At 42.5% G+C, this 16,157-nt stretch overlaps 2 protein-coding genes across 2 annotated transcripts; both read left to right on the top strand.

The window, feature by feature from the left end:
* Window positions 1-1,194: 1,194 nt before the first annotated feature.
* Window positions 1,195-5,322, top strand: vgll4l (vestigial like 4 like). Its single transcript, XM_034596708.1, has 5 exons — window positions 1,195-1,421; window positions 3,241-3,364; window positions 3,475-3,715; window positions 4,301-4,382; window positions 4,516-5,322. The coding sequence occupies exons 1-5, from the start codon at window positions 1,310-1,312 to the stop codon at window positions 4,815-4,817; spliced, it is 861 nt and encodes a 286-aa protein (XP_034452599.1). The 5' UTR covers window positions 1,195-1,309; the 3' UTR covers window positions 4,818-5,322.
* Window positions 5,323-9,791: 4,469 nt separating this feature from the next.
* On the top strand, window positions 9,792-15,214 carry slc20a1a (solute carrier family 20 member 1a). Its single transcript, XM_034596562.1, has 11 exons — window positions 9,792-9,852; window positions 10,800-11,394; window positions 11,477-11,617; window positions 11,721-11,806; window positions 11,982-12,078; window positions 13,131-13,250; window positions 13,446-13,655; window positions 13,742-14,213; window positions 14,294-14,479; window positions 14,570-14,654; window positions 14,747-15,214. The coding sequence occupies exons 2-11, from the start codon at window positions 11,043-11,045 to the stop codon at window positions 14,900-14,902; spliced, it is 1,905 nt and encodes a 634-aa protein (XP_034452453.1). The 5' UTR covers window positions 9,792-9,852; window positions 10,800-11,042; the 3' UTR covers window positions 14,903-15,214.
* The last annotated feature ends 943 nt before the right edge of the window (window positions 15,215-16,157 follow it).

Here is a 16,157-nt window from a genome sequence, read left to right as displayed (position 1 = left end):
CCAGTATATGCCCAATATATGCCCAGTATGTAACCAGTACACACCCTAAAGGCGTCTCCTGTTATACTGAAATAAATAACCTGTATGATTTACTTGATGAAATCCTCATAACAATTTGGACAAGTACTTTTTAGGTAAATGTTACTGCTGTAATATCAAGTACAACTCACATGCCAGTATCAAACTAAATAAAAACAACTTTTCACTAAGCTTAACATCTCTGAAAATGTTGAGTAAAGTTACTTCAGTATATTATATATTAAGTTGTAATTATCTAAATTGATTAAGTCATACAACACTTTTCTTAACAATGTTACAATGAAAAGACAATGAGAATGAAACAATGGAACATGAACAGAGAAAATACAACAATAAAATGGGTGAATTATAAAATTAAAGAACTAGTCAGGGTAAATGAGAGCCTATGCCAATAATTTCCTGAAATCTTTCATAAAAAGTAAATTTTTAAAAAGGGGTTGAAACCAGCTGATGACATTAGAGCCGCACAGGGGATCATTTCTCTTGATGCCCACTGTGCCAGCATATCTGAAAACTCCCCATGACATTTCCAGCAGTGCCAGTGTCACACAGGACCTGAATCTGCGGCCTCTGAGGACAGACTCCTCGGTATGCTCAGGAGAGATTGTTCTCATGGCAGCCGCGTTTTTCAGAACTTAGGAGTCTTTGTCTGGCCATCAACAAAAGCCCTTGGATTACTGGCAAGGCAGGCTGCACAGTGCAGCTGCGTGCGTGTACAGGCAGGTCAGAGGAATGACTGGAGCTCCGGTGGGCTAAGCAGCTCGGAAAAATGCAGTTTGGTGAGATTGCACGATCAGGGGGGAGAGGAGGGGAGGAGAGGGGAGAGTAGGGGGACAGGTGCTGAAAGCATGGAGGGAAGCTAAATGAACACTTTAAAACACCCTAAAAACTGTGTGAAATGACGTGACCTGTGTGTTTTTTTACCATATCTACTACAGAATAAGATATTGATTAAAGCAAAAGCTTCCACAATCACACATTGAATTCTCTGATCCCACTTTCCACTACACACACACACACAGGCCTACCTGTACCTGAGAAGCACATTCCACTTTGCAGGTCAACAACAACACAGAGGGATTTCGGGGAGTTTTCATTGGCTCCCACGGCAGCCAATCTGAACGCAGGGAGGCGGTCACAGGGAAGCCACTGCACCTATCTGTACTCACCTGAGACTTTACCTGGCGGAGCTCAGAGCCAGCCTCTCATTACCTTTCCAATTCAATCCATTACTGAGGCGCATTGTGTCCCAGCAGCAGCCAAGGCGTGTATGTGTGTGTTTGGCTCCAAAGACTCAAGACAAAGACCAGGAATCATGGCCGTGGCGAATTTCCACTACATCACTCGGATGAGCAGTGGCTTCAAGGTCTACATTTTAGAGGGTAAGTCCAGTAATGACTTTTCTTTTATTGCCTCAAGTTGCTTCATGACTGTGGATACTTGTACTTGTTCTGTAGATCAGTGGGATTAAGTCCCTACTATTAATATTATCTCACAACATTTGATTGTTAGTGATATATATTAGTAATGTAGGTATTTTTGTACCATTCTTTCAATTATAAGTTTTTGCTTGTCTATTTCTATGTAAGTACACTCAGAGGCATGTAAAAGTGGAGTAAAATACCCATGAACGTGTACACACACTTGACAAAAAAAGCCAATTCTGATCCTGATTAAACTATTGGTGTTCATTTTAGTGACATTTCCTTTTGTTCTATGAAATCTATGATTATACAGTTAGAAATATATAGAATCAGGCAACAGTAATAGAAGATATACTTAAACAATAATGTTCAACTTTTAAAATATATAATAACAATCATGAATATCTTCACCTCCGTCATAAAGACAAGATAAGTATATATGAGGACATTAACTCAGCATTAAGGCCTCTCTAGTCATACTTCTGGCTGCTCAAGACTAAATTGTGATTCTATAAGTTGTGTTGTGTCTTATTACTAGGCTGTGTTTCTGTTCCATGTCTTGTAAAATAAGACTAAACGCAGCAAAGCAGAAGGTCAGGCTGCGTATTCACTCTTCTAATAAGGAAGAAATATCTACGCCTGAGGCATTAGAAAATCAGCATAGGTGTGGTTATAACCCCCCCCCCCCCCCCCCCTCCTCAGTGGCACCCTGTGAGAAGGAGCAGCACACAGGTGTTGAACTGTTGTACTGCTGTGTTTGGCCGTAAGGAAACGTGTATTGGAGTGAGCAGCTAAAGACACCATTGGCAACTTTTTTATTTGTTTTACAATTCACAGTTGATCACCCACTGTTTCAGCTCACTAAAGTGGGAGGTGTCGGTGTGAGGAGATGTTATCCAGTATTGAATGGCCGATTTGAATTTGAATGACTCCTCAAATCAATGTGGATTCTCAAGTGTGAACTGAGCATACAGTCAGAACAATGCTGCTGCCATTACCCCTCCAGACAGTGCTCTGTGTTTGGACTGTATGCATGACTGTTTTGAACATGTGTGTGTGTTGACGTGAGGCGGAGGCCACAACTGGTTTGGATTATTCCTACTGTTGTGCGTAGAAAGTGAAAGCCCAACATGTACAAAAAAAACTGTGCTTGTGAGACCAACTTCGTGGCCTAGATTGTAACGCATATGTCACTCATCCAGCCCAGCGCTGACATCACCAGCTTCTTTTTGATGTGTTTCAACTTGTGCAATTGGAAAAAAAATCCACAGTGTGTCTTTGTGTGTTCACCTCGATGGACCTTTCACAGACGGGTGCCGCCCAAATCAGGGTCATCTGTGAGCTTAAAGCCATTAGACGCGCTGCATCTCATGATAACAATACGACTGTGCCCATTCGTCCATGTGATAGGGCTGAATGCCAACATTATGCAGAAAAACAACGTTTACCGTTAGCAGTGAATCAGCTGTGCTGCTTTGTAACCTTCACTGATCAGGTAAATCAAGTTCTACGGCTTAACGGAGTTTACAATTAACGGTGACAAAAAAAAATATTTTCCCATGAAAAGCAGTCATGCAAGTTGATGTCCTGGATCAAAACAAGCAGTTGCTCATCACTGAGTGACAAACATCGTCATCAATATAGTAAATTCATCAGTTCCAGTAAATGACTGGTTTAAAAAAAAAAAAAAAAAGAAGTATTTAATGGTTCTACCTGTGGTAATGATTGTGTTTTTATGCATCTTGTTCTAATCCTGCACTTCCCTTGTGTTTATTAGGTCAGCCCCACCTTAGAAGTGAAGACAGGTACAGACACATGACAAATGACCGGGTTCGAGGCCCAACAGTGTATCCAGTCAAACGCAAGCGCAGCCATGAGAGAGGTCTCACACTGGAGGAAAGGTCGGTGAATGTGGCTTATTTCTGATAATATTCCAATACTGAAAATAATGCTGATCACACACAATTTCTGTCATTGAGGTCTGACCTTTTCTGATGATCTGCTTTTCCAGGCGGGAGAGAGTGCTCAGCAGAAACAGTGGCAAAGTGGCCCAGAGGGCAGCACCAGCACCGGCCGTGTTCAACAGCCCACAGAGCCCCACATCCACCTGGAGTCCGACGCCCAGCCCCCTGCCCGCCCACATGTACTACGCCCCCATCATGGACGAACCTCTCGCCCTCATCAAGAAACCAAGAAAAGACCCAGAAAATACGGAGGAGAAGTCTCAAAGCAGCGCCGCCACTCAAATCCAGGTAATCCGTCGGGAAAATCTGTGTCTGCTTGTGTCCTCAAAAACATCCACTGTGATATTTCTCAGGGAAAAAGGATGTCTGGTCTGTCAGGGCCTGTGAAGAATGGGTTTTACTGTATGACCCTTTGTGTAGCTGCAGGCTACCCACAGCAGTGGTACATCTCCCCAATCTGCAGTCAGTGAATCCATAACTCCACAGTCATTCCACTTCCCAGTGGAGGGCACGCAGGCCTCAGCTTGTCCGAGCTATGCAATCCAGCCAGATTCATGGAGAAAATGTGAGCAATGGAGGGAAGAATGTCATCAACAAGACCAAACAGACAGCTCTCTCTTTGACCTGTTTATGCCGCCACACTGGGAGTGATCTCACCCTCATGGCCAAATCCAACCAGTTGAATTGGTTTTCAAAATCATTTTCCCATTCGTTTTCTAACTGAACTTGGTGTGTTGTTTTTCCTGTACGTGCACAGTCAGGTTTAGCAAGCCAAGTTTGTGGGATGAAAAGGAAACAAAGAAAATTTGTTTTTTTCCTCTGATTAGATAATAATGTGATTAATAACCCATCTCTTTTATTTTGTCTTACCAGATGCGTCCCTCTGTGATCACTTGTGTGTCCTCATTAAGAAACCCCTCCAGCAGATCTGAGGTCCACAGGAGCCACACATCAGGTCAGTCTCACGCTCTTTCGAAAGAGCTCCTTCTCCAGACAGTCACTCCCTCATCGTCACACACATCCACTCACTTTCACTGACTCACTGAGGCGTGTGTTTGACGCTCTGTCGTTTATCCTCTCTTTTCCAGTTGTTTCCAAGAGCAGCTACGATCACGGGGTCGAGGAGCATTTCCAGAGGAGCCTCGGCATGAACTACCAGAAGGCCCGCTCCCAGCAGCTCTCCATCAGCGTGTCCGTCGACGACCACTTCGCCAAGGCCTTGGGAGACAAGTGGCTGCAGATCAAATCCAAGTCTTCCTCCTGTTCCTCCACACCTCCCAGCAGTCCGAGTGTCACCCACTCCCCAGCCCACAGCCACAGCCCCAATCAGTCCCACAAAGAGTCCGCCAGCGGCTCGTCGCCAACCTCCAGCCACTGGTCCGTCAATTAGAGCAAATATGGCCCATGACACTGGGAGGAAAGTGGACTTTCAACATTTCACTGCGTGCAGCTCTGCTTCTCGAGCAATGGAAAAGCCCGTGCTAGTGTAGAGAGGGCAGGCTAACAGATGCAGGGGCGCTAGTGCAACCTTGGGCCTGTGTGTCCAAAAGCTTAAGACACTCTGACACGGACAAATGTAGCATGAAACCTTTTTGTTTTGTTACATTTTGATCCTCTGCTTGTCGATAGCGTCTCAATTCCTGAGATACTGTAGATGGTGATGTGGGGTGATTGAGAAATCAGCCAAATAATCCTTTACATTTCTTTGTGTCATTCTTTAAATGCCACAGTTTCATTGTATTATATTTATATTCTGATACACGTGGGCTCCTTATAGTCTCAATGACTAACGCTTAAATGACCTATCTGCTGTATAATATTATGATTGTAAGCTGTACATAAAGCAAAGACTTTTTAAAAGACCTTAAACAATAAAAATCTCCAAAATCATTTTATGTTTTTGTCATTCGTAAAAAGCATATGTGTACAGTGTCGTCTGACAAAGCTGTCAAGAGAAACATTGGAAAACGAGAGAGAAAACTTTATTATCTTTGTAAGAATTATTCACAAAACACATACACTTCGTTCAGAACTAGGCTCGTGGTGCACCAGACAGAATTTGAGCAGTGACTCAGTGTGTGTCTACAAAACGTCCGGCGCAGACACTGCATTTTACACAGAGTTGTTAAGGGAAAATTTAATGGATGCATGAGTAACGCGTTCGGGACTTTTTCCCGTATACGTTTGAGGGAATGCGAGGCTGCGTGTCCCAGCAGGCACCAGGCCGGCCTTGTGCTCTGACATTCCTGTCTCCTGAGAATATGACTCTGTAAGATCCTACAGATCCAGTTTGGCAAGGCATAGGAGGGGGGAAGTGGGGAAGGAAGGGTTGGGCCACCATACGAGTGAGCATGAGAACCAGCCATGCTCTTCAGTTACTTATTTACAAGTTCGGTCTTGTCTAACTCAAAAATATGATGTGCGAAATATTTTGGGGATTTCAAAACTTTCAAAGTACAGAGTTTGTCAAATAAGTGGTGAACTGCCTGAATGTTCTGACAAGCTCAACTTCTTTGGAGGACAGTTGGAAGACATCAAGGGTGAGAATTAGGCAATTAAAGTTGTTTTTGCATTAAAAATAATCAAGGGAAAGCATTAAAAATGATAAACTAATGTCAGTGGATGGTTTGAGATGAGAGGAAACCTCTCACATTCCACTGTAAAGTTACATGAAGTTCATGTTGCAGCAAACCCATATATATATAAAAGCAAATAGGGATCAAACTAGTGATTATTAATGTTTCCCTGATTAAACGATATTTCCACATGGAGTGTATTTACTGGCATGTGTAACCTAAAGAGGGACATTGGGGCCACCTAGAGGCCGTTACAGATTAATGGTCCCATATAAAGCACAACAACTAAAAGCTCGGGTCCGAAGGTGAACTTGGTAAAAATAAATACATTTGTATTTTGGACTGAGAAACCATAGGAAACAAAGACAGAGAGAGAAAGGGAGCGAAAATACCAGAAGGAGACGACAACAGGTACATTCATAAGCCTTGAATTCCACTTCATATATTGTGTGTTTTTCTTCCAGCATGTTAAAAGTCGTTTGTTGGAGCTAATCAAAATATTTTCTGATAATTATATGAGGAGTCTATATTAAATATTATTTAGCACCAGATAAAGTTAGAAAGTGTTTATATATACACTTTGTATTTGACATGTAATATGTAAGTTTACTGTTTAAGGCAATAAAACGTGCTCAGCTCTTGTGCATAAGTTTTAAATACCAGTTGGAATATGCGGTTCACAACATAACCATGAGAATGTGAAGAGGAAGACTTCTCATGCTGCTCAAAAACAAGTGCTCGCTGTCGTTTGAGACAACAGTTAATTACAATTCACGAATACCTCAAATGCAACACAAAACAACATTTAACTCGGCTTTACTGTAGCAGTAGTAATTAAGTTTTGCATCACAAACAGAGGATTGGCCGAGCCCTCTGGGAAAGTGAATGTCCCTTTGTCTCTTGTGTCGAAAGTAAAGTCACTGTCAACACACGAAATGGCATTTAGTAAATAATCAAAAGTACAGTTCTAATCTCATGAATGGAACGACTGTGTTGACTGGTTGTGACGGGCTCCGAAATCGAACGCACTGTTCCCGAGCCCATACGCCGCAGGTCAGTGAGGCCCTGCTCCTATTGGTTTGGTCCCAAGTCCTCCGGTACGGCTCAAGTTACCAGGACTGCTACGCTACCGCCTGTCTATCAGGCAGGTTTTCCGGTTTCTCAAGAATTAGCTCCTATGAAGCAAGAATATGGTGCAACTGTGCAGGGTGAGCAAGAATGTGTATCTTACGTCAGCTGGAAAAATTACAATCACACATTGACTATTATTTTCAGTTGGGTCCTCCTGGAATTTTTCATAGAGAACCACATCTCCTTTCCTTGTTTCCCTGTCAAGTTTACATTACTGTTACATGTTTACATCTTCTGTTACAGTAGTAGGACAGTAATTTGTCTTCAGGTCACATCTATTATGTCTAATTCTGTTGTGTAAAATTACTTGCCTTTTATATTTGCACATGGAGCTGGGAGATACGCAATTTTGTTCTGCCATGCACTTCTTGTTGTTTGGTCTGAATGACAATAAAGTTCACTTGGACTAGTTCGAATAAAAGGGGCCTTATTGTTATGCGGAGGAAGACGCCTGACTAATGATGAGAAGGATTTGGCCATTTTAGTAGATTATGATGATCAACTTGGTTTTATTCAGCACAGCAAGCAAAGTACAACTTCTTACAAAAATGTCCCAAAAATTACTGGATTGTATCTGTAATAATTCATGAACATTGAATGCAAAAATGTAAATACATTTGATCGTATTGTATCACATTGTATCGTATCGTGCTGCGTCATATTGTATTGAAGAAATAGTATCAAATGTCTTTAATAAATGAATTTGAATTATCACGTGAAAAGGAGTTAATAATCAACAGGGCAACACCTCCCTTATGTAAAAGAATATCAGTGTCACCATCTATGTTCAAAGAAAAATGTTCCACAGTAGCACTGCAACATTTCTTCAACTAGAACTACCAGCTCATAGTCGTACGCCCCCGCCAACGACTCAAGCTGCAGTTTACACCCATGACTTTCTGGTAGTGTATAACATATATAATGTTAGACTTTTCAGGATATTCATATAATTCCTTATTAAGTGAATTATTAAATTGCATAATAAGTTTATGAATTCTTGAGTTATGCCCTGTGAAGTCACACTGACAAGAGCATTCATCCTTGAGTATTCATACCAGATGTACAGAAAATCTCCACAAGGCGTTCCTGATATACCGCGTTGACAAAATGTAAGGTCACCGTGACCTTTGACCTCTACGATCAGATCAGTTCATCTTTGAACTCAAGGTGAAAGATGTTGTATTCGCGAGGCCACAAACGTGTCTAACAAGGTCACAGTGACTTTGACCTTTGACTTCAGTTCATTAAATTCAAAAGAAACTCTACTATCATTCAAGTTGAAAGTGCATTTAGCCCCTGGTTAATGAGCCTTATGTGTCTATGTGTATGTGACTCACTTAACATGATCTGACTTGTGTTGGATCACGCTGCTGTGGTTACATGTATGTGTCTGCATGGGCCTGGCACGCATCCACTCAGAGTACAAGGCAGATTGTTGATCCTCTTGATGATGGCTGCTTCTTCCACCGTTCACGTTTCACTTGAACCTGTCACATGCTTTTGGAGAGGTCAAAATATTCTGGCGCTTGTGCAGATTGTCCAAAAGACATCATTATCCAGCAGGCTCCAAATAAATGAGTAATGCAGAGGAACTTATCAGCAGATCTGGAGGCACTGTAGCATTTCCGAGACGACTCAGTTCTGCTGACGCTGAAGGCTGCATGACACTCCAGTGGAGTTTCTCTGGAAAGTGACTACACATGGGGAATAACAGGTTGATCAGTAACGCGATTTGAGGGTGTTCACGTTCTGCTCGGCCGCACTTGCTTAATGAGCTACACACTCCATAGTTTCAGCTTTAGTGCAGTGTGAGCATATTGTGTCCGAACTAATTTGATTTATTTATTCATCAAGTTGTGGCAGAAATTATTTAACATTAATATGTTTAAATATATAAAGAGATGAACCAACATAAGAGTATTGTCATTCAGGTTATATTGGACAATACACTCTACTCTTAGCATTAGGGTGCATGAAATATTGCGTTTGGCCACTAGATAGCACTAGAGTAAAGGCCATATTTTTTATTCAAATAAAAATATCATTGAGGGGTCTTTGTTTAACACAGAGCTCCTCAGTAATAGATGTTGATCATTGTTTTTCCTGTTCGTAGATATTCATAGTCAAACTATACATAGTATCCAGGAATATAGCACTGATTATGTAACAATAATAAAACCTTGATTACAATAAACACACCAAGTCCTGAAATATTTCTCATGTTTCTTCAGTAAACAGAACCCTAACCCAGAAAGATATATTTTGACAAAACAATAGATATTTGTGCTTCTCCATGGTGACTAAAAAACATCATTTGAGGATTTGGGGTTCATCTACTGTAAAGCAACATAATCCCAGACAACCGTAATTATTTTCCCCCTCTGTCAACACATGAGCTAAACATTAGCTTTAGGCAGTGGTGGTCTCATGACCGGTCTGCAGAGGCGTGTTCTCACCCGGCTTGTTATATAAATCAACCAGTACTAAGGCTGGACTCCACACGGTGCAGGCTACTGGACTCCCAGTCTCCTCTGACTGACAGCTGCTGGTATCATCCTATCTCTCTCTCTCTCTCGCTCTCTCTCTCTCTCTCTCTCTCTCTCACACACACACACACACACACACACACACACACACACACACACACTTGACGGCTGCTGCTGCTCCTGGTTCACAGTCTGACTGCAGGACACACACACTCTCCCTCTGGTCTCACACGTGAGTATATTTTCTCTGTCTTTGTTTCACCTTTGTTCCTTTTGTTGTGTTGTCACTCCTCAATCTGAATTATGCAAGAGCAGCTAAGCAGATTAACGTGCCGTTATTTTCTATACTGATGCTGAATTGGCCCACACTGACTTAACTGCTGATTGTCCATAATAGGCCTCTTATTCACAGCTCTAAAGCGCCTTTTTGAAGCCCTATGTGGATTTATTTGTGATTTTCACCATGTTACTAGAAGTTTAGAGGCTTTTTTATTATTCTGTAACTCTCTGTGTGCAGCAGATGCATGTTGAGTGAAAGTATAACTCAGACACACAAGACAAGGCTTTAAGACATAAGAATCAAGTGGAAGATTATACTGTTTAAGTATTACCTATCACTGGTGTAAAATCTTAGGAAATCCTATTAAAATACTGCAGGAGATTAAGCACTTAAAAGTGTGGTGAAGTTACTGTGAAGTCTACAGCTTAAATCCAATATGAGTATGTTATAATCACACATTTAACACCTCGTAGACTGTATTTCTTATTTGGGGCATGCTGACATTTGTAACACCTGTAAACAAGTGATGGAAAGTATATAGAATCTTCTTCCTGTTTCTGTAGTTAGAACTCATTTAATGATTGGACCAAAAAGAAGAACTACTACAGCTCCTTAGTTCAGACCCTGACTCCATCTCATGTCATGATTAACTCCACAGCCTCCTGTTGAGACAGATGACTCCACAGCTACAGCAATTCTCTGCCAGACTGTAGCTCACAGCAGTAATGATGTAAAACTGATATAAAACACTTCATCATCTGAACTTCCCTCTGCCACCGCTCAATAAATCATCAGCTGTTTGTTCCTGTCAGTTAGTTTTTGTGTGACTGAACTTTGCCCTTTTTGTTGTGGACCAGTGTATGAGGAATATTAACCAGTAACTCACTTTGTTTCCACAGTGTGTATCCTCAGAGGCTCCCTGTCACAATGGATCCCTCCCTTATCTCTATGATTTTTCATTTTATGATGAAGCCTGCAGACAGACCCCGTATACCTAGCTAGCAATAGATTTTAATTTCCTCCCATAAGCTCTTTGAGACGTGGACTAAGGGGTTATTTAATCCTCTTTCTGGTCAAAATTTAATTACAACCTCATAGGTCGCCCATTAATTTGAAACCGGTTTAATTAAATTAAACTATAAATGATGGATACAACTACACTAGCAACCCTGGCTGCTGCCGCCACTGTGGCTGTGGCCACGCAGACGGACATGTCAGGCTACCTGTGGCTCGTGGTGGTGGGCTTCATCATCGCCTTCATCCTGGCTTTCTCCGTGGGGGCAAACGACGTGGCCAACTCCTTTGGTACGGCGGTGGGCTCTGGGGTGGTCACCCTGCGGCAGGCCTGCATCCTGGCCAGTATCTTTGAGACGGTGGGCTCAGTGCTGCTGGGGGCCAAAGTCAGCGAGACCATCCGGAATGGCATCATTGATGTGCAGATGTACAACGGCTCAGAGCATGTCCTGATGGCGGGATCTATAAGTGCAATGTTTGGTAAGCTGTATGTAAGATATAAATTCTATCAGTGCATTTTCAGGTTGTGAGCTCAGGCCTCCATCATGTTTTTGTACCACAGGCTCTGCTGTGTGGCAGCTGGCTGCTTCGTTCCTGAAGCTCCCCATTTCTGGAACCCACTGTATTGTTGGAGCTACAATTGGCTTCTCCATGGTGGCCAGAGGTCACCAAGGGGTCAAATGGATGGAGTTACTGCGCATCGGTGAATATATTCGTTTTCCTGTTCATTTGAAAACAAGTATGTGTTGATTCTGAAATAGGAGTGAGGCTAAAATCGAATAAATGTCTTTTGCTCCTATCCAAAGTGTCGTCCTGGTTCCTGTCACCTGTGCTGTCAGGCATCATGTCGGGAATTCTCTTCTACTTCATTCGCAGATTCATTCTGAACAAGGTGAGATATTTCTATCCAGTTTACATGGTTAATAATTGTACAGCAGTTTGAAGTTACAGTCGCTAAAAGATGTATTCAGATCCAGTAGCCAACCAAAGTATGAAAATACTCTAGTACAAGATGAGAAAATGTTGAAAAAATGATCTATTGATTGGATGAAAACTGATTTCTCCAGGCCGACCCTGTACCAAACGGCCTCAGAGCTCTCCCCGTCTTCTACGCCATCACCATGGGCATCAACCTGTTCTCCATCATGTTTACAGGAGCACCAAGTGAGTATGACGTCCACTCACCCAAGGTTCACTGCACTTACACAGCAGCTGCTGAAATCCCTGGAGCAACATGAGGTTGAGAGTTGATGATCACAGTCTTCTTAGGACAAAAGTAGGTGGAGAAAAAAAGTGAGGAAAACGTTTCATAAATGTTTCAAATCACTCTCAGGCATTTTGAGCTCAAAGAATCTTTCCTCTGGAAGTCATTTCTTGTATTGTGATTCAAACCAAATCTTAAAAGGACCACGGAGACAATCATTTAAAAACAAGATTAAAGCAAACGCAACAGGAATAAAAGCTGAATAAGAACATGAGCAGCCGTGAACTTATGGAGAAGTGAACTGGCCTGCGCCCTTCACTGAAGGCTGCAGGCGTGTGGGTCAACGAATATAACGCACCTTAACTCCTGCTACGCAAAGTTACAGCGTAGCCGAGAGTGCACTGTTCACGCCGATACTGCACCCAGCATTTTATTTCTTAATCCAGAGATTTGTTTGTGGTTTAACGGCTGTTGTCCACAAGACCAATCAGGTAAGCTGTATCTGCAAGGCGGCAATTTAATACTGTCGTGGTAACCTGAGTTACCTGAATTCTGGCAGTTACAGCACTTTAGCTATTCTGTGAAGGAATAAAAGAAAAGTGAAATATTAAACGTGTGCTGAACACCGTGTATTGTGAGCGTTTTATCATTATGCTGCAAGACTGGTCTGTTTCTCACTTTCTGATTGGTCTCTCTCACTGATATTGTTATCTGCATGAACATATTGAGACACAGGATGCAGACATTGTGGTTTGAAAATGGTAAAGATATTGAAAAGTTGTCGTATTTTTATTTTCTCCATTTGGAATTATAAAATGATACATATTAGTTGTTGCTGTGCCTCTAAACTAAGCCAACGTGTAAATGAATGCATTAGTCATGACATTTTCTCTCTCTCACTGGAAAAGGACCAGATGGACGTTCTGATGAATAAATGAAAGAAGCAGTTCAGTTTCTGTTTGTCCTTATCTCAGACACAGTTCTGTCTCATGTCCCTATCTTGTGTGCGCAGTGCTGGGTTTTGACAAAGTACCATGGTGGGGCACACTGTGCATTTCGCTGGGCTGTGCCTGTGTCACTGCTTTGTTCGTTTGGTTTGTCGTCTGTCCACGCCTCAAGAAGAAAATCAAACGTGAGTAAATCTTATACTTATATACAGACATTCACAAATATTACTTGGTTGATATATTTTGGAGTCCAAAATTTTGCGTAGCTAAAATTTTTTGTTGCGATAGGATTTTGGGGAGTTTAACTTGCACAAACCAGCTGGTATAAGCCCCGTCTACCATGTGACATACTCGCTCACTATTATTATCATGTACTTCAGGAGAAATCGCTCCTGCTCCATGTCAAACTCCTCTAATGGAGAAGAACTCCTGCAAACCTGCACAAGCTGAGCAGCCGGCAATCCCACGCGAGCCTCAACCCCAGGCCCCCCCACCAGACACTCAAACGGTGGCGTTCAAACTTGGAGGTTCGGAGGAGACTGATCTGGACAACAACGACATGGAAACCAAAGACCTGGACCTCAGCGGTGGTGAGAAATGAATGTCTTGTTGTTATAGTCATGGAAGTATAATCACAAATAATTCAGATTGAATAGTAAACATATGATTTTCCAAGGTCTGAACGGCAACGTTGGCCCCATGATGATCACTGATCCTCACAGCGGCCGCTCTCACACCATCCACAAGGACTCGGGCCTGTACAAAGACCTGCTCCACAAGCTCCACGTGGCCAAAGTGGGTGACTGCATCGGCGACAGTGACACGGAGGAGCGGCCCATCAGGAGGAACAACAGCTACACCTCTTACACGATGGCCATTTACGGCATCCAAGGAGAGCCTAAGCACAAGGACCTCGACGGTGGGCTTCAGAGAAGACCCAGGGTGGACAGCTACAGCAGCTACACCTCAGCAGTGACTTGCGGGAGCACAGTGCAGGAAGGGAATGTGACCCAGGAGGCTGGCGTGGTCCCCGCTGAGGAGGAGGATGAGCTGGAGGTGGACCAACCGGCTGTCTCGCTGCTTTTCCAGTTCCTGCAGATCCTCACCGCGTGCTTTGGCTCCTTTGCTCACGGAGGGAATGATGTCAGGTAGGTGTCCGTTTTTAAAAACAATTTTATGTGAGTGATGATCATTCAGAAGATTCACATTGAGACATTTTCATCTGTAGCAATGCAATCGGCCCATTGGTGGCTCTGTGGCTGCTGTATGACAGCGGCTCTGTGGTGTCCAACACACCCACACCCATCTGGCTGCTTCTGTATGGAGGAGTGGGCATCTGCGCCGGTCTGTGGGTGTGGGGCCGCAGGGTGATCCAGACCATGGGCAAAGACCTTACCCCTATTACCCCCTCCAGGTATGCCACATGCATATATCCTATAACAGCCCAAAAAAAATCTGATACACATGATAGATAAAACAGGAATATTTCTTTCTTCCACTGTAGTGGGTTCAGCATCGAACTATCTTCAGCGATCACGGTCGTTGTGGCCTCCAACATTGGTCTTCCTATCAGCACAACGCATTGCAAGGTAAACATCTGAGACTTCAACCCGACAGAGACATGTCATAGTCAGAAGAGGGATCGGTATATTTATTTATATTGTATTTGTATTAAACCCAGGTGGGATCTGTGGTGGCCGTGGGATGGCTGCGCTCCAGGAAGTCCGTGGACTGGCGTCTGTTCAGGAACATCTTCATCGCCTGGTTTGTCACGGTTCCTATCTCGGGCCTGATCAGCGCTGCCATCATGGCTCTCTTCACATATGTTATCCTGTGAGTTCTCTCCCTGTCACTTCAGCTGGCCGAGCTGAGCTCCTCTGAAGGACCGATGAAACCCGCATGAATGAACAGGTTCCATCTGGTCTCTGTCAGAGATGTATATTTTAGCATTCAAGGCCATTTCAAGGTCAAGCCAGTGAGATTATCTCATGAATGTTGCAGGATAAAATCCACTATCCAAAGTCTTTCATACTGTGTATCCCTTTGTACATTTGTATAAAAACTATATGTATTAAAAATCAAACAATTCAAATGACAGTTATGTTCTATGTTTATGTATTTGGATATAATAAAACAAGGCACTGCTTGATTTGAAGAGATTTCAGTGTACTTTACTTATTAAACATTTTCCATTATATAAATGCATCTAAATATAAAGGGTCGATCCTGCATCACATCTGGGGCCACCACCATCGTTGTGAAGCCAATGATCAACAGTTGTGATTCAATAAGGTAAAGATCTTATTTCAGTGGTAATTGCCAAAAAGATGAAAGAAAAAGAGATTGAATGAAGAGTGAAAACTGCTCATTGAATCGATTTTAATCTCATTCTAATCTCCTTGTCTGCCTGGTTTGCCTTTAAAAGTTCTTCTATCACAAGTACTGACGTCTTCATTGTGACATATCAGAATAAAACTGAGGAGTCACATTGTCATTTACATGGAAGAAATAAATCTAAAGTGCATTGTCTGATCAAACTGCCACTCAATAGAACCGGCTCCCTGTCTCACCTGCAGTAGCTTTGTGGTGGCTCCTCAACTTGCTTCTATCAAAGACCCTTCTGTTCTTTGAATGGACCACTTGATGCCTGCCTAATTTGACTGAGAGGTTGTTGGAGTATATCATTGTAAATAGTTTGATTTTAAACTGAACCATTATTGCCAATTAGTTAAATATTAAGTAGGTTCAATTCATATTGATCAATATGATTTGGTCATTTTCCCACTGTGCAATAACCTCTAACTCTGGAGAGCTGGATCCCACAGTAACGTCCTCAAAGATGAACACAAACTCACATTTGAGATGAGCTTTGCTGTAGGAACACCAAAGAGACACATGGTGGCGATGTTCTAAAGGTATCTGCTGTCACTGGCAGGATTAGAAGGGAATGTGCCCTATCACTGCCTCGCTTGTGATTTGCCAATTTTTAAATATACTCCTTTTGATGATTCTCTACAAACCTGATCCTTTACTCCTCCACATATCTAACATCTGACAGACTGTTCTGAGATCAACGTTAAATTGCTTTATGT

The sequence above is a fragment of the Hippoglossus hippoglossus genome, chromosome 9, assembly GCF_009819705.1.
Source record: "Hippoglossus hippoglossus isolate fHipHip1 chromosome 9, fHipHip1.pri, whole genome shotgun sequence".
Classification (NCBI taxonomy): domain Eukaryota; kingdom Metazoa; phylum Chordata; class Actinopteri; order Pleuronectiformes; family Pleuronectidae; genus Hippoglossus; species Hippoglossus hippoglossus.
This window is presented reverse-complemented; position numbering and strand designations above follow the sequence as displayed.